Below are 20,144 nucleotides of genomic sequence, written 5' to 3'. Positions count from 1 at the left end.
GTGAATAAGAGGAGGGGTATGATAGAGAAACTTACATATTTTACTTCAGATTCCCTAGGATACAAAAGTAAGAGTGAAGCAAGTAAATTTAGGCAGCAGTGCAGACCAGTGGCTCACTTTAACCCACATAAATACACAACAGGCAGGCTGGCATCAGCTGGCTCACATAGACTGTCTCCATGCAGAAATTACTTGGGGATAAACAGTTTTTGAAAGGAAAGAAAATGGGATTTATGTGCTGGCTGCCCCTTTGCCAGTGAGGTTGCATTATCTGGACTTTTGGCAGCCAATGGCACTAAGAGACCCTGGGGAGATGCATAAGCTGTGTCTGAAACAGTGAAAATGAAAGTAGGCTTGGGAAGATAAATCGGATTCAGACAAGGGGTTGTGGTTGTTGTTCAGGCCCTCAGCCATGTCTGATTCTTTGAGACCCCATGTACTTTAATGCAACAGGTTCCTCTGTCCATGGGGGTTTTTCAGGCAAGAATACTGGAGTGGGTTGCCATTTCCTTCTCCAGGGGACCTTCCCAGATCAGGGATTGAATCCATATTTCCTGCATGGCAGGCAGATTCTTTTCACTGAGCCACCAGGAAAGGAAGCAATGGAGTACAAATCTTCTACTAGATGCCTGGGGAAGAGACCTCTAGGCTTTCATCTGGCAAGTCTCTAAAGGATGTACTCTAAGAAAGATTTTTGGGAACTCTGTGATCTCACTGCTGAGGGCCCAGGTTCAGTCTCTGGCTGGGTAACTAAGATCCCACAAGCCATGTGGGGTGACCAAAAATAAGTAAAGCAATTAATTAAAAAAAAAAAAACAAAAACAGAAATATCTGCAAATTGAGAACATTTGTTTTCTCTTTTGAACTTAACTCTTTACTGAAAAGAATATTTGTGCTCTTACCTAAAAGGCAGAAAAAATAAAAGATATGATAACATATTTAAGAATTCCTTCCACAAATTTTGCTGAATTTTCTGGTATGTATTTTCCCTTGTTTAGAATTAATTAACAATAATAAGTGTATTGTGCTTCACAGAATATGATCTATGCCATTTAAGAGAGACTAGATTTTATTTTCTGTGCCTATTTGATCATCTCTGTTTGGACATAGCACTGCATTTTTATTCTGTCTCTATCCTTTTATCTCTTTTTTCAGGTTACCTGTTGGGTTTTTTACTACTCTGATGATTTTATAAGGATCATAAAATACATTTTAATAATCCATTGATTTATCTTGGACAGAGGTGTGACATATTTTCTGTGTATAAATACCATTAGAGATGTTCAAAGTTACTGACATAAAAAAGATGAAAAAGAAAAACTTTATTTTGATTTAAATGAGGAAGCATTGGTATTTACTTGTTTGTATATTACTTTTTGTAGCTTGTTAAAATAAGTAATTTTTAAAAGATAACTTTTTAAATGGCAGTAAGATTAGCATAGATATTGCACCTTACCTATGCTAATCAGGTGCTAAAATTATTAAAACTAATATCAATATTTGATCTTAAATGGATTCCAGTGGGACATTTTACCTAAAACCTAAATTGTGCAGAGTCAAAATTTATACATACTTTTCTACTTCTTATCTCATTTTAATCCAATCTATTTTACATTTTCTAGATATCAGTAAAATTAGACAGTCAATTAAAATTTCATGGTCTACAGTATTATCTTTAGACAGAACTGGAAGCAATACTCCAGTTAATAATCTAACTATAAAAATAGCAGTATTGCTCTAGTTTCAGCAATATGAAATTATAATTGCCCAATGTCCTAATTTCTCTGAGTTTAAGAAATTTAGCAATTACTAGTCTTCTGTGTCCTAAAATTTTGTGATAGGCTATGGTTAATACTAAACAAAAAAAGCAGAGACTTCCTCATTTTCTATGCATAGGGTATCTACCATATGCATAGAAAATATAGATCTGTTTTTTCTATATGTAGGTAAATCAAAGATTGGGCATGCTTTAGATTTGATGTAGTGATAAACTGGATGTGAATGCTAATATCTATTGTATTTATGAAGTTTATAATGAACAAGTTTCGAACTGTGGTGTTGGAGAAGACTCTTGAGAGTCCCTTGGACTAGAGATCCAATCAGTCCATTCTAAAGGAGATCAGTCCTGGGTATTCTTTGGAAAGACCGAAGCTAAAGCTGAAACTCCAGTACTTTGGCCATCTCATGCGAAGAGCTGACTTATTGGAAAAGACTCTGATGCTGGGAGGGATTGGGGGCAGGAGGAGAAGGGGACGACAGAAGATGAGATGGCTGGATGGCATCACTGACTCAGTGGACGTGAGTCTGAGTGAACTCTGGGAGTTGGTGATGGACCGGGAGGCCTGGCGTGCTGCAATTCATGGGGTCGCAAAGAGTTGGACACGACTGAGCGACTGAATTGAACTGATCTCATACAGCTCGGGAAAGCAAGAGGAAAAACATTCAACACTAGTCTTTAGACTAATTCCTCAGAATAACAAAACATTTGACATGTGTTCCAGATAAAAGACTCCTACGCGTTCACGTGACATAATAGTCTATGTTCCTGATGTTTTATTCACAATAGCTCAAAAGTAGACAGCAAAGGATGTAAAAGTAGAAGGCAACAAGTTAAGGCATCTATTACTTTTGTTTTCCCTTTGTGCTACTAACATCCCATGATGTGGGAAGATTGAAATGTTGGGCGTTCTATCACATTATGTAGTCTGCCTTCAATTTATCAGTTAACCTTAAAGTGTTTGCAAATGTTGGTGGCTCAGTTTTTCTACATTTTCTATTTTTCTATGCCAATATAAAATCCCCCAATGTCATTTGACTGTCAGATACAGCTTATAGTTCTGAATTTCTACCTTTTTATTAATGCTCTAATGCAATTAGAAGAATAATGTGAGGTATTACACATTATAACTATTAATTATTCTATTGTTGAATGATCATAATACATCTATACATGTAAATGTCTTCAAATTCTAATTATTACAGAACATTTTAAATGTAAATGCCTTAATTTGTGATTTAATCATCTAAATAGACTACTAAGCTTTGGTAATTTGGGGGAAATTTCTCAATTTGATTGCGTGAACAGGTGAACTATTCTAATTAAGTGGATATTTGAGAATAGACACTGGAGAGGAACAGTGTTATCACTGAACTGTGAAATGATCACAGAGAAAGAGTTAAGGAGGAAACATACATACACCATCAGTTAAGTATTAGAACTTAGTGATGCCAAAAGCAAGATAATTCAGGGACTGATAATTATCTCTTAAAGTCACAAACCATCCCACTGAGTCAGTCAGAGGAAAGGGTTTTTTTTTAAGATGTCAGGCAGGAGTAAGAACCAAAATGAGATTCAAAAACACTGGTCTGAGTCATGTAGGAAAGCAAAGACCAAAACTGGTATCAGCGAAAAATAAAATTAATAAGTAGCACTTAATTAATCCAGTTCTTAAAAGAAGTCTATGTCCGTACCCAAAATAAAAACGAGAACACTGCAGATCAGAAAAAAAATGATTCCACAAGTACAGACATGAAGTGGTATGAATTCAGTGTAGAGTCTTAGTCAGTGAAATGCTGGGGACAATCTGTCATTAGGCTCCTTTTAAACAGTCTATCATATACCTCTCAGGTCTCTTTGTTGAATTGTGACAAAACACTTTGTCCTTTCCCTGCTGTTCCTGTTCATGGAATTGCAAAAGTGCTTACATTGTTTAGAAGAATGAAAAATTAGTTCATTATAGACCTACTGATGGCTAACTAAGAGTAGGGCATATTGCTAAGCATGCTAAACAGTTTACCTGATTTTCATCTCAAGATTCAGTGACACAGATAATATTAATATTCCCATGTTACAGATGAGAAAGCTGACAACTTGCATAGTTGAATAACTTGGACTCAGTAATACAAATATTAAATATGATGGCTCAGATTCAGTCACTTCCACTGTATAATCATAAGGGATTTGATTTAGGTCATACCTGAATGGTCTAGTGGTTTTCCCTACTTTCTTCAATTTAAGTCTGAATTTGGCAATAAGGTGTTCATGATCTGAGCCACAATCAACCCCCCGTCTTGTTTTTGCTGACTGTATAGAGCTTCTTCATCTTTGGCTGCAAAGAATATAATCAATCTGAGTTCGATGTTGACCATTTGGAAGTCCATGTGTAGAGTTTTCTCTTGTATTTTTGGAAGAGGGTGTTTGCTATAACCAGTGCATTCTCTTGGCAAAACTCTATTAGCCTTTGCCCTGCTTCATTCTGTACTCCAAGGCCAAATTTGCCTATTACCCCAGGTGTTTCTTGACTTCCTACTTTTGCATTCCAGTCCCCTATAATGAAAAGGACATCTTTTGGGCATGTTAGTTCTAGAAGGTCTTGTAGGTCTTCATAGAACTGTTCAAAATCAGCTTCTTCAGCATTACTGGTCAGGGCATAGATTTGGATTACCATGATATTAAATCATTTGCCTTGGAAACGAATAGAGATAGTTCTGTCGTCTTTGAGATTGTATCCAAGTACTGCATTTCAGAGTCTTTTGTTGACTATCATAGCCACTCCATTTAGTCTAAGGACTCTTGCCCACAGTAGCAGATATAATGGTCATCTGAGTTAAATTCAGTGGAAGTGAGAAATAGATTTAAGGGACTAGATCTGATAGACAGAGTGCCTGATGAACTTTGAACAGAGATTTATGACATTATACAGGAGACAGGGATCAAGACCATTCCCAAGAAAAAGGAATGCAAAAAATTAAAAAGGCTGTCTGAGGACATCTTACAAATAGCTGAGAAAAGAAGAGAAGTGAAAGCAAAGGAGAAAAGGAAAGATATACCCATTTGAATGCAGAGTTCCAAAGGATAGCAGGGAGAGATAAGAAAGCCTTCCTCAGTGATCAATGCAAAGAAATAGAGGAAACGAATAGAATGGGAAAGACTAGAGATCTCTTCAAGAAAATTAGAGATACCAAAGGAACATTTCATGCAAAGATGGGCTCAATAAAGCACAGAAATTGTATGGACCTAAAAGAAGCAGAAGATATTAAGAAAAGTAGCAAGAATACACAGAAGAACTGTACAAAAAAGAGCTTCACGACCCAGATACTCACAGTGTGATCAGTCACCTAGAGCCAGACATCCTGCAATGTGAAGTCAGTGGGCCTTAGAAAGCATCACTACGAACAAAGCTAGTGGAGGTGATAGAATTCCAGTGGAGCTTTTTCAAATCCTGAAAGATGATGCTGTGAAAGTGCTGCACTCAATGTGCCAGCAAGTTTGGAAAACAGCAGTGGCCACAGGACTGGAAAAGGTCAGTTTTTATCCCAGTCCCAAAGAAAGGCAATGCCAAAGAGTGCTCAAACAACTGCACAATTGCACTCATCTCACATGCTAGTAAAGTAATGCTCAAAATTCTCCAAGCCAGGCTTCAACAGTACATGAATCATGAACTTCCAGATGTTCAAGCTGGTTTTAGAAAAGGCAGAGGAACCAGGGATCAAATTTCCAACATCTGCTGGATCATCGAAAAAGCAAGAGTTCCAGAAAAACATCTATTTCTCTTTTATTGACTATGCCAAAGCCTTTGATTGTGTAGATCACAATAAACTGTGGAAAATTCTTCAAGAGATGGGAATACCACACCACCTGACCTGCCTTCTGAGAAATCTGTATGCAGGTCAAGAAGCAACAGTTAGAACTGGACATGGAACAACAGACTAGTTCCAAATAGGGAAAGCAGTACATCAAGGCTGCAATTGACACCCTGCTTATTTAAATTATATGCAGAGTACATCATGAGAAACACTGGGCTGCATGAAGCACAAGCTGGAATCAAGTTTTCCAGGAGAAATATCAATAACCACAGATACGCAGATGACACCAGCCTTATGGCAGAAAGTGAAGAAGAACTAAAGAGCCTCTTGATGAAAGTGAAAGAGGAGAGTGAAAAAGTTGGCTTAAGGCTCAACATTCAGAAAACTAAGATCATGGCATCTGGTCTTATCACTTGGTGATAAATAGATGGGGAAACAGTGGAAACAGTGATAGATTTTTTTTGGGGGGGGGGGGGCTTCAAAATCACTTCAGATGGTTACTGCAGCCATGAAATTAAAAGCTTACACTTTGGAAGAAAAGCTATGACCAACCTAGACAGCATATTAAAAAGCAGAGACTACTTTGCCAACAAAGGTTTGTCTAGTCAAAGCTGTGTTTTTTGCAGTAGTCATGTATGGATGTGAGAGTTGGACTATAAAGAAAGCTGAGCGTCAAAGACTCAATCCTTTTGAACTATGGTGTTGGAGAAGACTCTTGAGAGTTTCTTGAACTGCAAGAAGATTGAGCCAGTCCATCCTAAAGGAAATCAGTCCTGAATAGTCATTGGAAGGACTGATGTTGAAGCTGAAACTCCAATATTTTGGCCACCTGATGGGAAGAGCTGACTCATTTGAAAAGACTCTTATGCTGGAATGATTGAAGGTGGGAGGAGAAGGGGAAGACAGAGGATGAGATGGTTGGATGGCATCACCGACTCAAGGACATGAGTTTGGGTAAACTCTGGGAGTTGGTGATGGACAGGGAGGCCCGGCATGCTGCAGTATGGGGTTGCAAAGAGTGGGATATGACTGAGTGACTGAACTGAACTGAGAATCAGTCATAAGCAGTTGACCCCCACTCCATGTTTGCTAAATAATACTACTACTTATAACACCATTATTGCATAGGACAGTGTGAGAGAAGAAAACTAATCCTTAGTATTAGTATTGCCATCATCATTGCCTTAGGTTTTTGGTTAAAACTCCCCCATGGTAAAGGATATCAAACTTGCTTTTACTATTTCAGAAAAGCTTAAAGTCCTGAGAAAATGTGCATATATGCACACACATTAAATATTCCATTACATTTGGGGAGTCAAATTGAAAACCTCCAATATTAAAGAGAATGTTATGTAAATACTATATATATCTTCATGGACTGTGGTCCACCAGACTACTCTCCACTTGGAATTTTCCATACAAGAATACTGGATAGGGTGCCATTTCCGTCTCCTGGGGATCTTTCCAACCCAGACCCAGAGATCAAACCTGTGTTCTTGCATCTCCTGCATTGGCAGGTAGGTTTTTTACCATTAGCACCACCTGGGAAGCCTATGTGTATGTACATGTATATACCTGCTTCACTCTTACTTTTGTTTCCTAGGGAATCTGGAGTAAACTATGTAACTTTCTCTATCATACCCCTCCTCTTATTCACTACATTTCACAGTATTTGCACTGTCTCTCCAAATATTAAAGGTTATCATATACATGTGTGTGTGTGTGTGTGTGTGTGTACACTCAAATTTGTACTTTTAGAAACTATTAGGTTGGCCAGGGTGTATTTGGATTTTCCATAAGATGTTACAGAAAAACCTAAATAAAGATTTGGCCTTATTAGTAACTATACTTTGTAAACTTAAAGTGGAAGAGCACTTGCTAAAACAAGTACTTCCTAGTCTAGAGAGACAGACATGGTTGGAATCTATACTACCTAGCAGGTACATTGATGTACCCCCTTCTTTCCATGCCTCCCTTTCCTGACTTGTAAAATGGGGATGATACGAATAGTGAGCACAGAGGTTTACTTAATGATTCAATAAGCTGACATTTTTAGGGCTTCCTAAGTGGCACTAGCGGTTAAAGAATCCGCCTGCTAGTGCAGACTTAAGAGACGTGTGTCCGATCCTTTGGTTGGGAAGAACCCCTGGAGGAGGAAATGGCAACCTGCTCCAGTATTCTTGCCTGAGAAATCCCATGGACAGAGGAGCCTAGTGGGCTACAGTCCGTGGGGTTGCAAAGAGTTGGACATGACTGAGCACAGAAGGCGTACATATGCTTAGTAGAGGACTTGTGCAGACACCATACAGTAATAGTTCACAAGCTGTTTGTGTTTTGACCAATGAGTTTAGTTCTGCAAAATAATATCCTTGATATTGACATTATCTATTTTTCACATACCTATTGTAATATTTAACACAGTACCTGGAACACAATAGATGTTTAATGAATATTTGCTGAATAAATTTAGAAGCAAAACAATCTCTATAAATGCTCTATAAATTGCTACTAAATTTTTAGAAGCCTTACCATATTCCATCGTACTTTGATATTTTCATACATGCTTTTATAATCTATTATCTTTTAGCAATGTAATCTCAGCCTTAAGTTCTAATTTAAAAATATACATGAATTATATGTAATCAATCACTTCAATATCTTTTGCTTTCTTCTCTGTGGCTTATATTCTCTTTGATAATTATTTATGCAAATTTCCATTTTTACCACCAGAATGTTTTCGCAGTTTTTTGATAACCAAGCATATCTACACTCGTAGTTGTGCTTTGTTTTTAAATGCCAGAGAGGCTTATGTAAATAAACATAGAATATTTTAATGTACTTTATTAATATGTTCTTTACAGCCCTCCAGATAGCATTTTGAAGTATCTTTTAGAATGATCCAAAAGAAGGATAGAAAGCCAGCCTTTATCTTTATCAATGTTACCAAAACCATCAATTAAAATGTTCCAGTTAATTTTAACATGTGCATCCTTCCTTATCTGAAAATGTCAATTGTTCAGTTTGCTTAATACAGTTTGACATCAACTGGGTGTTCTTTCTTTTTTTTAATTGTTTATACTAAGCCATGTTTTGATATGTGACAGATGGGAAATTCTCACTTTTCTTTAATAGTTTTTTTTTAAATTATTCTGCATAAATTTAAGGCTATGATTAGGTAGTTTGAGTATATCTACATTATTAAAGATTGAATTTTCTTACTGTATTTTAAATCTCTTATTAATGAAAAAATTATCTGAAATATTCATACCACTTACTTATCACATTAAATTCTCAAATTATGGTAAATCTCTGGCTTTCTATATCCTAGGTAATTAGGGAGAATTACACTCTTAATTATATATTTTTTATAAATGACAAATTGGTTTGTTTACTAGTTTGGTTTCATAAAACTAGTTTGGTTTCATAAAAACTAGTTTGGTTTCCTAAAATGTTTTTATAAAACATTTAAATCTAAGACTTTTTATTCTTTTGTACATTTTTGCATATTGTGTGTGTGTTTAGTCTCAGTCGTGTCCGACTCATTGTGATCCCATGAACTATAGCCTGCAAGGCTCCTCTGTCCATGGAATTCTCCAGGCAAGAATACCAGAGTGGGTAGCCATTCTCTTCTCCAGGGGATCTTCCCTACCCAGAGATTGAACCCGTGTCTCCTGTATTGCAGACAGACTCTTTAAGATTTCAGCCACCAGGGAAGTCCTTTTTGCATACTGACCTTATGAAAACAAAATGGATTCTTCAGTTCAGCTTAGTCGCTCAGTTGTGTCCGACTCTTCGCGATCCCATGAACCACAGCACGCCAAGCCTCCCTGTCCATCACCAACTCTCAGAGTTTACCCAAACTCATGTCCATTGAGTCGGTGATGCCATCTTACCATCTCATCCTCTGTCATCCCCTTCTTTTCAGCCTTCAATCTTTCCCAACATCAGGGTCTTTTCAAATGAGTCAGCTCTTCGCATCAGATGGCCAAAATATTGGAGTTTCAGCTTCAGCATCAGTCCTTCCAATGAATACCCAGGACTGATCTCCTTTAGGATGGACTGGTTGGCTCTCCTTGCAGTCCAAGGGACTCTCAAGAGTCTTCTCCAACACCACAGTTCAAAAGCATCGATTCTTTGGCACTCAGCCTTCTTCACAGTCCAACTCTCACATCCATACGTGACCACAGGAAAAACCATAGCCTTGACTAGACGGACCTTTGTTGGCAAAGTAAAGTCTCTGCTTTTTAATATGCTGTCTAGGTTGGTCAGAACTTTCCTTCCAAGGAGTAAGTGTCTTTTAATTTCATGGCTGCAATCACCATCTGCAGTGATTTTGGAGCCCCAAAAAATAAAGTCAGCCACTGTTTCCACTGTTTCCCCATCGATTTGCCATGAAGTGATAGAACCAGATGCCATGATCTTTGTTTTCTGAATGTTGAGCTTTAAGCCAACTTTTTCACTCTCCTCTTTCACTTTCATCAAGAGGCTCTTTAGTTCCTCTTCACTTTCTGCCATAAAGGTGGTGTCATCTGCATATCTGAGGTTATTGATATTTCTCCCGGCAATCTTGATTCCAGCTTGTGCTTCTTCCAGCCCAGCGTTTCTCATGATGTACTCTGCATATAAGTTAAATAAGCAGGGTGACAGTATACAGCCTTGATGTACTCCTTTTCCTATTTGGAACCAGTCTGTTGTTCCATGTCCAGTTCTAACTGTTGCTTCCTGGCCTACATACAGGTTTCTCAAGAGGCAGGTCAGGTGGTGTGGTATTCCCATCTCTTTCAGAATTCTCCAGTGTTTATTGTGATCCACACAGTCAAAGGCTTTGGCATAGTCAATAATACAGACTGAAATCTTTATTATAATGACTTGAACAATGTTCTCAAATGTTATTGTGCTTATAAATTACTGAAAATCATGTTAATATGCAAAGTTTGATTCAGTAGGTCTGGGATGAGACTACATTTTGAGGCATAAACACCTAAGATTATCTTAAGGGCATCTAATGATGGCTCAACAGATATTTCTTGAATGTCATATTCAACATGCACAATTATTTACTGCAAGTGAGGCAAAGCAATGATTTTTGAAAGAAAATGAGCACTCAGTTGCAATGTTCAATTCACTCTTTGACACTTATTAGCTGCTTAGATTTGTACAGATTTTAACTTTTCCTAGTCTTAGTATGCCTTCTTATTATCCCAAGCTTGAGAAATGTCTATTGATTTTCTAAGATATCTAAAGAAATAATCTGTTTCAATGATGACAATTTCAGTTCAATTTAACAAACTACTGAACATACACAATGAGTTAAAAGAATGGTATACTCAGGTAATAATAAACCACAGTTTATATGAATTTTCCTTTTCTGCAAGTTAAGTGAAACATTATACAACATACAAGCATTGACAGTACTAGTTGGGAAGTTGTTGGCCTTTAGCTATCAGCAGGTATATATTTTTAACATTTAAAATTATTTTGGCAAAAATTTAATGTTTCTATGTTGCTTTAAATTCTTAGTTTTTCCTAAATTCTAGAGGTAAATGATGCACCCACATGTATCTCACATCGATTTCTTCTAATTGAATCAGATAAGGAATTGTTTGGGGCCAGACCCTTGCTACATACTGGAATATCTTTGTTACTGTTCATTAACAGTATGATTCAACTGTTAACATAAATTGGGATCAAGAAATCTAGACATTTCAGAAATTAAATATCAAATGTTTGCTAATGGGGAATACTCCAAGATAATGACTTAAAAACTTCTGATTATGTGTCATGGAACATTCTAAACCCATAAGTGGATCCTTTCACTCACTTGGCAATAGAATATGGGACTATCACTAAATATAAACTAACATCAGAAGCTGGTTTGGTACAAATTGTACTTGGCTAATATTCTCTGTGTTTCAAATTGGGTAATTAATTATATTAGCTACATTTCCTGTAATAAACATATTAGAAACAATGATATGTTTGCAATGAAACAAATATGGTTTTGCTATTTTTAATAGATGTGATATGCATGCCACATTCCTTTCTTTCCTTTAAAACCACTGTCATTACAAATGAATTTTCACTATTTATTTTTATGCAATACTGACTACCTAGCTAGTGCTTTTACAGTTTTGTTTTGTTTTTTACAAACTTTCAACTTTTTATTTTGTATTTGGGCATAGCCAATTAACAATGTTGTGGTAATTTCGGGTGACACAAACTCCCCTCCCATTCAGGCTGACATATAACAATGGGTAGAGTTTCATGTATTATACAATATGTCCTTCCTTGTTGGTTATCATAATATGTCCTTCCTTGTTGGTTATCCATTTTGAATATAGCAGTCTGTATTTTTAAAAGATCATAAATTTAAATTTATAACACAAAATTGGGTACATGTTCTTTTGTTTCATTTTGTCTCCTTATTAAAATACTTGGTGATGATTTTGCCAAGAAACCAATCTTAGGGTTTCCCTTGATTACAACAATGTTCTGATGTTTGCTTTTGACTATTTCTGAGTTTCAGAGAAAATTTCATAGGAACCATTTTATGAAAGGCTGAAAGTTCTTAAATAGCTATCCCTCCATTGTATACTATATGATTACATGTATTTTAGGAATATTTAATTCAGTCTGACTTTTTGAAGTCTTCATTCATTTTACTCCTTTCTCCTTTTGATGGACTAGGCCACATAACAAGATGGGCCTGAGGCCTTTAGCTATGGGACCATGTGGATAGTTCCTTTAGCTCACTAGCACAGGCAAATATCGTCATGGTTGAGAACCTATTGTTTGGTAGCTGAAAGTCCTAAGTAAAAGCCGGTTTATAAAGCCACAGAGTTAACAGTGTGAAAATCAGCTTGCATGTCTCTAATACCAACTTCAATTTTCAGCAGAGAGTTGACTTTTCAAAATGCACAGTGAATAGTTGCATTTGTTTTTAATCAAGCAAATGGGCATTGCAGCATCAAGCACTCATTTGATTTTTAATGTGCATTGGTATCACCAATGATAATTCAAGTGACAGCATAAATAATTGTCAATACTGTGTCAGAATAAAAGCAACTGTCATTTTTTCTAATATGCAGATTCAGAGATTACTCACAATTAAAAGCAGAATAATAGGAAAGGGATATATTCATATTATCAAATACAGCCATGGTTTTAGAAATGCTTTAAAATGAAAGTAAGAGGTTAAAGCTTACCAGTTTTACAGAACCTTACTTATATTAATTATAAATTTTCTTTTTAGAGTGTTTCTCTTGGAGGACGGCAGCCTCAAAATATATAATGTTACCAGGTCGGATGCTGGATTATATACTTGCATAGCTACAAATCAGTTTGGTGTTGCAAAGAACACTGGCAGCCTCATCATAAAAGGTATTTTACTATCTTTGTTTGTGCTCGATGAACACTGGAGATACATTTGCATACCTGACCTCTATCACTGTCAACCCTGCATCATATTGCATATGTGAAATATTTGGTTTCACAGCTTATTTGAGTAGTACCCTTATATTTATTAATAGCATGCTCACTTTGCCAGTGGAACAGAATGGTAGATGTGAATAGCTTGACAGTTCAAAAGCTGTCCAGTGGGTAATAAGACAAAACTAAAACCTCCACTTAAAATATGCGGATTTCCACAAATGCCTCCATGAGAGGAATTTGTGAATATTTTGATGATGTTAGTGAGGTTTCTTTCAGAAACTCTCAATTTGTATAAAAATTTTACCTGGATGTAAGGCTGCCAAGCACATAGTCGATTCATTTGTTTCTATAACTCTGGGTACTTAACTATAACTAGCAAAATGCAGACTTTCTTGCATTCGCCTTAATAAGCAGTTTTTTACAAAGATAAAAAAATAAAATATTGGTGACATGTGAATCATTATTAGATTCCCATCACAGTAAACGGATATGTTCACCCAATTTCAGATGGTAAAAGTGCACAATCTATTCTTGAAACTTTTAAACTAGTATCAGTCCAAATGTATCTCCATATATCACCAGGGGACACAATTAGGATTAGACGCTTCTATTCTCCATCTCTGCTACTTTATTGAATCTCAGCTCATAAAACTAGTATGTTTAGGGGAAGCCAGGTCACTTTATCATTTCATTGCCTCCTGGATGATCAAAATGACTGTCTTGATAGAGAAGTCTGAGCAGCTTATTAAGCCCAAATGATTAAATTCAGCAATTGGTGTTTTATCATTATTTCTATTAGAAATAAATAAGTTCAACAAAAAGTAGTTAGCTATTACCCACCAATTATCCTTTAAAATGTCTAAAGGAAAATAAACACCCACTTTTATCCCTAGAAGATATTTCTGTCAACTTTATCTCAAGCCTATTATATTATGCCAACAATTGTCTGAAACACTCAGGGGAAATGTAAATGATAGAACTTGTGTAAAAATCCAACCAGTGTGGCATATTTTGAAAAACTTCACTTCTTTAATACTGTATTGTCATCAGGTTTTTAAGACTGATATGGACTTAATGTTTCAAGGAATGTGCTATAATTATATTTAATGATAGGGAATTTCCCCAGCAGCTTTTTGGTAATACTCATGTACTAAAAAGTGTGAATGCTTTATGTTTGAAGAAATAACATGTCCATCAAGGGAAGAAAAAGAGATTACCTTATTTCCAATTTAGATGCTATGAGTGGTATTCATTCACTACATTACAATAGAAGATTAATATATGCTGGAAAGACATGCAGTTAATTTTTCTAGGTATGGAGAAATCCAGTAGGAATTAAAACGTGAAATATTAAAGACAGAACACATCAGTAGTGAAAATGTAGTTTCTCAAAAGTTTTGGTGGACTACTGGTGATGGGTAAGCGGGACCAACAGTTTGCTGCTTAAATACAATGATGAGATCCTTTCACCCTAAAGACTAACGAAAAAAAAAATTATAAATAGATTAAGCAACACAGATAGTTTTTCTTCCTCAATATTTTCTTTTGCCTTTGGCACCACAATATTGTACATTACTAATCAATGGAAGAAAAATCAAGTGAGAAGATTCACATAAATATGAGAAACTCAGAAACATCCGCTTAGTTCTAAAGATAGCATGTGGATACTTCAGAAGTGAAACATAGCCATGGAGGTTCCTGATTCTTAGGACAGAAACAAGTTGATAGGTATTTGGGGATTTTCCATAAAACATACCATAATCCCCAGATACTCTAATCTCTGTGAGTAAGAAAATAATTAAATAAGATTTCTCAGTTAAAAAGCTGACATAGTTTTGCTTATTTCTAATGTCCTTTGCTGGAGATATTAAGACAAAATGATCTCAACCTGCATTCCTGCTCATCTTCATCTTTTCCACTTTTCCTTCTTCTGTAGCATATTTCATCTTCCTACAAATGATATGATTCACTTATTCACATGTATTTTCTCCTTATCTTTCCCTTCTTCTAGAAAAGAAATGAAGAAGGCAAGGTTATCACAGCCCTGGGAACAGCCCTGGGAACTGTATGTGTTCACTAAATATTTATTGATTGAGTGACAGGATCTCACCTTATCCCCCTTGGTTCTCAGAGATAATTTCTATCCTGACTTCTCTGCTCTAAAATCTGAAAGTTTTCAATTTTTCAGGATTTATACTTGTTAGACTACTTCACAGTAGAGCACTTCAAAGGCAAATAATAAACTTCTAAATGCTTTCACTTTTCCAATTTTAGTGTTTGTAGTTACATGATTTAAACGCACAGAGAACTCCACACTCTGCAAAGGGGGACAAATAGGAAGCTACATGAAAATCTAAAATACTTCATGGACAGAACTCACTGTTCTTGTATGTTCAGTACAATTCCAGATGATTTACATATGCAAAAGGCTTATATCAATATGCATGAATATCATTATTTTCAGTCATTTATATCCCATGGTGGGAAAGAATATGTGTTTGTTATTTTTAGCCTTCATGAAATATCCACATCCCATTTCAAGGGGATTTAGGGATTTTTTGCTTCTTTGCCATTGATAGTAGCCATTAATGTAATAAAAATAAACACATATACATAACACATTTACAAAAACTACATAAACACAAGATATAAAAGCATATTTAGCAACTTTGCTTTATTGCTGATCTGTAATGCATACACTGTGGGATTCTTATACAAAATAGTTTTAAGATAAGTCTATCATTGGCATTTCCTCTTAATGAGGCTGCTATCTCTAATTCCCTTTCATGTAGGAATGTTGAAGGTATTACTGCCAAAAATTATTATTTTACAACCTATAGAGTTGAAGATGTAATCTGAGAAGGAAACGTAATAGTATGCATTGATTCAGTCATTTTCTTGACTATTAAGAGCAGCCATCTGGCTGTTTGTGATGACGATTTAATATTTCTCTCTGTGCTTGCATATGTGTGTGTGTGTGTGTGTGTGTGCGCGTGCCTGTATATGTGTATGTGTTTGTATTTTCCTGTCTATAGTGTTCATTTATTGTCATTACAGCATCAAATATAATTTTGTCTCTCAAATCAAGATCAGCTTACAGTGACCTTTCTGGTAATATGGTGGTAAAGAGCAAATGAGAAATTTCAGTAAAACTGATAAAACAATCATCTTTCTTTGAATTTACTTATCAGCCTCAGTCATGCAAGAAATGTTGTTGCTAGATAACATGTAAAAAGATAATAGTTACAAGAGTAAGATATTTTTCAGCTTAGTTTTTAGCTGATATGGCTTATCTGTGTTAAGAGGATTCTGAAGTTATCTGCACTGTATGTTGGAAATTTCTATTTCACTAATGCAGCAGGATAAAGCAATTTGCCATTCAAACATTGGAAGTGCAATTAGCACCAGCCTTGCCAGAGCCTCAGAAGATGCCCAGGGTAATTTGAGGACATGTTCCATGGGCACAAACAGGAAATTGAAAGGAAAGAAACTTTAAATGTCTTTGTTTTGAGGACTAGTAAAATTACAATGTGTACATACACTAAGAGGTATATGAAAGTCACATAAAAGGGAAAATTATTTTATCTGACATTTGGAAAATTATTAAAAAGCACAGAAACAGCAGGCTCTAGGAATGATCTTGTTTGCAGGCAACATTTGTTTTTGTTTCCCCACTGGAGAAGTTTTGGATGTTCAATTATAGGCCTCATTGCTTCAGCATTATTTTCAACTGAAATGTCGGAACTTGGAAAAGCATATCTAATGTGCAAATTAAGTTTATTGCTGCTCATTTAGTTGTTTATTCTTTGTGATAGAAGTCTTTATTATACCAGCATGGAGAGTGGCCTATCCATTTTCTCCAGCAGAAGAGGGTGTTCACTAATGTGATTTTACATTTACTAAGAGAAATACTAAGATAGGCAGATAATTGGAGGCTTTGTGGCTTTCCATGGTAGTTTAAAAGATTTGAGGTGTTTAACTCAGCTGTATCTAGAAGCCCAGCTTTCCTGAGTAAACCAAAAATACAATTTCACAGAGGTGACAAGACACAATGGAATATATCCACTATTTTGTAGTGGTTGAATTCTCCCGAGTACTGCTAATGTCTTTCCCCAAATGTTTAACTCTACATCCCAATTTTATGCAAAGAATGAATTAAAAGATTTAATATAAAGAAGACTTTGACTTAAAAATTTTTAGTGGAAGTATTATTAAGGTGAAAAAATATATAGTGAATTTTTACTCTGTCTGGATATGAAATTTTCATTCCCCCTCCAACGCTGAAAATAATGCTGAGTGAGTTCTTGAGACCTTAATTTCTTCAAGAATAAAGGAGAAAAAAACCAAAAAGCATTCATGTAAGGAAACCCAATAATGTCAATAATATTTCGGCCTTCATAACAATTTAGTTCATAGTCTTTTAAAAATCAAGCACATATCACTCCAGGTATGTTAAGCAGCTTTTTTTCTTTTAAATATATATTATACATTACAGGATGGACATCGTATATTAATTATAATTAATGAATTATAAGTTTGCATATTTTTGATTATTCAAGAAAATTGTCACCAAACCTACTATTTGTTAAAATTTTGCATTGTTTTATTTACTCTTAGTAAAAATAGGGGATGTATAGCTTGTGGTTTGTGCCAATTAAAGAGGTCAAATAGATGAGCATATATCACTTCTTAAAGTGGTGAAAAGCAGAGACTTTGAAATTAGATTTATTAGTTCAATTAAAAACTAGCATGAGATCCTAAAGAGTGTGTTTTTGCTGTTATTAATGTTGTATTATTTATTATCATCATTAATATTTTTTATTAAGTACATACTCTGCTCCAGGCATTGTCACAGGTCCTTGATGTATGTCATCTCACTGAACCCTCAGAACAACCCTTTGAAGCAAGTGATCATTAGAGATTGAGGTATAGAGGGCTAGAATTACTTGACAAGGTCCTTGTGTTATTGATATTAAGTGGCAGAACTCTTTTTATCCTTCTTTTTTACATTCCAGTAAAGTTATGTAATAATAATTACATGAGATAATTTCACATGGCATTGTTTAAAGTTTAGAAAAAGATATAGTAATTTGCAGATATTAGTACTTCCCTCTAAATACTTCATTTTAATTAATTAAATATAGTTCAATATTTGATAACTTTACATATGTAAAGAAAGTCTTAAGTGTACATTTTCTGAATTTTGGCAAATGCATACACCCCTGCAACCCCAAAGTCTACCAAAATACATTATCAGCCTGCCTGGTGGCTCAGACAGTAGAGAATCTGCCTGCAATACTGGAAACCTGGATTCAATCTCTGGGTTGGGAAGATTCCCTGGAGAAAGGAATGGCAACCCACCTCAGCATTTTGCCTGCAGAATTCCATGGACAGAGGAGCCTGGCAGGCTACAGCCCATGGGGTCGCAAAGAGTAGAACACAGCTGAATTACTAACACTTTCACTTTCACATATTGTTCCCTCATGCCCCTCCCTGGCCCCACCCTATTCCTAGAAGCAACAACTGTCATGATTTTTTTCTGCCATATACGCCATATAAATGCAATCATACAGTACATACTCACTCTTTGGTATCTGACTTCCCTCACTTGACTTAAACCACAGCCATTTACCTTCTCTTTATTAAAAATGAGCAAAACTAAGCAAAACTTTACCAACAGTGGGTCTAGTCTGTGCAGTAAAAAAAAAAAAAAAAAAAAAAATCTTGAATTTTAAATAACTTTGCCTCCATTTTCCCTCTCAAATTTATTCACACTGTGCCCAAAGTATTTGGTTAACAATCGGAAGTTCAGTCTTTTTTTTTCAGTGATTCCGTTCTGAGGCTAAAGTAGTGAATAGACTTCTTTGTTCCTCAGATATTCTATTTCTGAACTAGTGCAGTGGTCATTCAAGCTCTAGTGCCTTTTTTTTTAAGGAAAAATGTGTGGCATTACAACATTAAAAAAAAAAACAAAAAAAAACACCCAGATGCAAGCTTTTCAGTCTTTGGATCCTGAATACTCAGAGTTATTAGCAAATTCATTCAAGTCAAGAAAAGGAATAGGGTAGGAAAGGGGGTAAGGGAGTGCAGAGGGGAAAAATAATCAACGGAATTAATTGACTCTAATTTTCCTCTTCTGGATTTTATTTTCTTACTTCATCTTCCCTAAATCTAACATAGGGCTTCCCAGGTGGCACTAGTGGTAAAGAACATGCCTGCCAGTACAAGAGACAGAGATTCAACCCCTGGGTGGGGAAGGTGCCCTGGAGGAGGGCATGGCAACCCCCTTCAGTATTCTTGCCTGGAGAATCCCATGGACAGAGGAGCCTGGTGGGCTATGGTCTATAACGTCACAGAGTTGGACACAACTGAAGCGACTCAGCATGCACGCATGCAAACCTAACATAAACATTCAGAAGGCAACATTTTCTATTAGGTCCTATAGCCAGGCAAAATTAAAATTTTCTAATTTCATCTCTTATAAATCTACAGAACACTTCAACCTGGTTTTTTACTACAACCCAGAATAAAGTTACAGTTGGAGGACTGAGTGAACATTATCTATTTATAGGAAATATAAATATGATCCCATAAATAGTCATTGCCTATTATGTATTAACCTCTTTGAAAGTGAGTTGTTGGTATATTTAATTCATTAAGCAGAATCTACGGTGCATGCTCTTTTCAAACACATGTAAGGCCCTGTTTTGATTACTTGTTAATACAGAAGATCTGTGTTTACATTTTATATTACTTGCTAGGGAATTTTTCAGTGTTACTTTGCATGATACCTAGACCTGTTTTTTTCATTTAGACAACTTAAATTTAAGACAATTACTTTCTCCAGACGGTTCTTCATTTGTTTCTTTTACTCAGGGGTTCAGGGTAGTCTTTTAATATTTGCTCCAAATCATTTAAATATTGAAGTGGAAGATAAATGGGTAATGGTAACTGCAGGGAAACTATAATATATTGACCATGGTTACTTTGTGCATTGGAATTAAATTATACTCTGCCTGTGGTAGAATACAATATAAATATGAAATGCTGCAAATAGATTTTAATCTGCAAAACACATGTCTGAGCAGATCATTTTGCATTGGCTAAGAGGATATAAAGCAACCAAG

General features: G+C 35.8%; 1 protein-coding gene across 3 annotated transcripts in view; it reads left to right on the top strand.

The window, feature by feature from the left end:
* Positions 1–20,144, top strand: part of CNTN6 (contactin 6) — a 321,367-nt gene that overhangs the window by 258,489 nt on the left and 42,734 nt on the right. For all 3 annotated transcript variants that reach the window (XM_070776311.1, XM_019984184.2, XM_019984185.2), the window contains exon 12: positions 12,839–12,966. In XM_070776311.1, coding sequence (XP_070632412.1) covers positions 12,839–12,966 — 128 coding nt within the window. The remainder of the gene's footprint in view (positions 1–12,838; positions 12,967–20,144) is intronic.

The sequence above is a fragment of the Bos indicus genome, chromosome 22 (assembly GCF_029378745.1).
Source record: "Bos indicus isolate NIAB-ARS_2022 breed Sahiwal x Tharparkar chromosome 22, NIAB-ARS_B.indTharparkar_mat_pri_1.0, whole genome shotgun sequence".
NCBI classification, from domain to species: domain Eukaryota; kingdom Metazoa; phylum Chordata; class Mammalia; order Artiodactyla; family Bovidae; genus Bos; species Bos indicus.
Note: the sequence above shows the minus strand (reverse complement) of the source record. Positions and strands in the feature narration are given on the sequence as shown.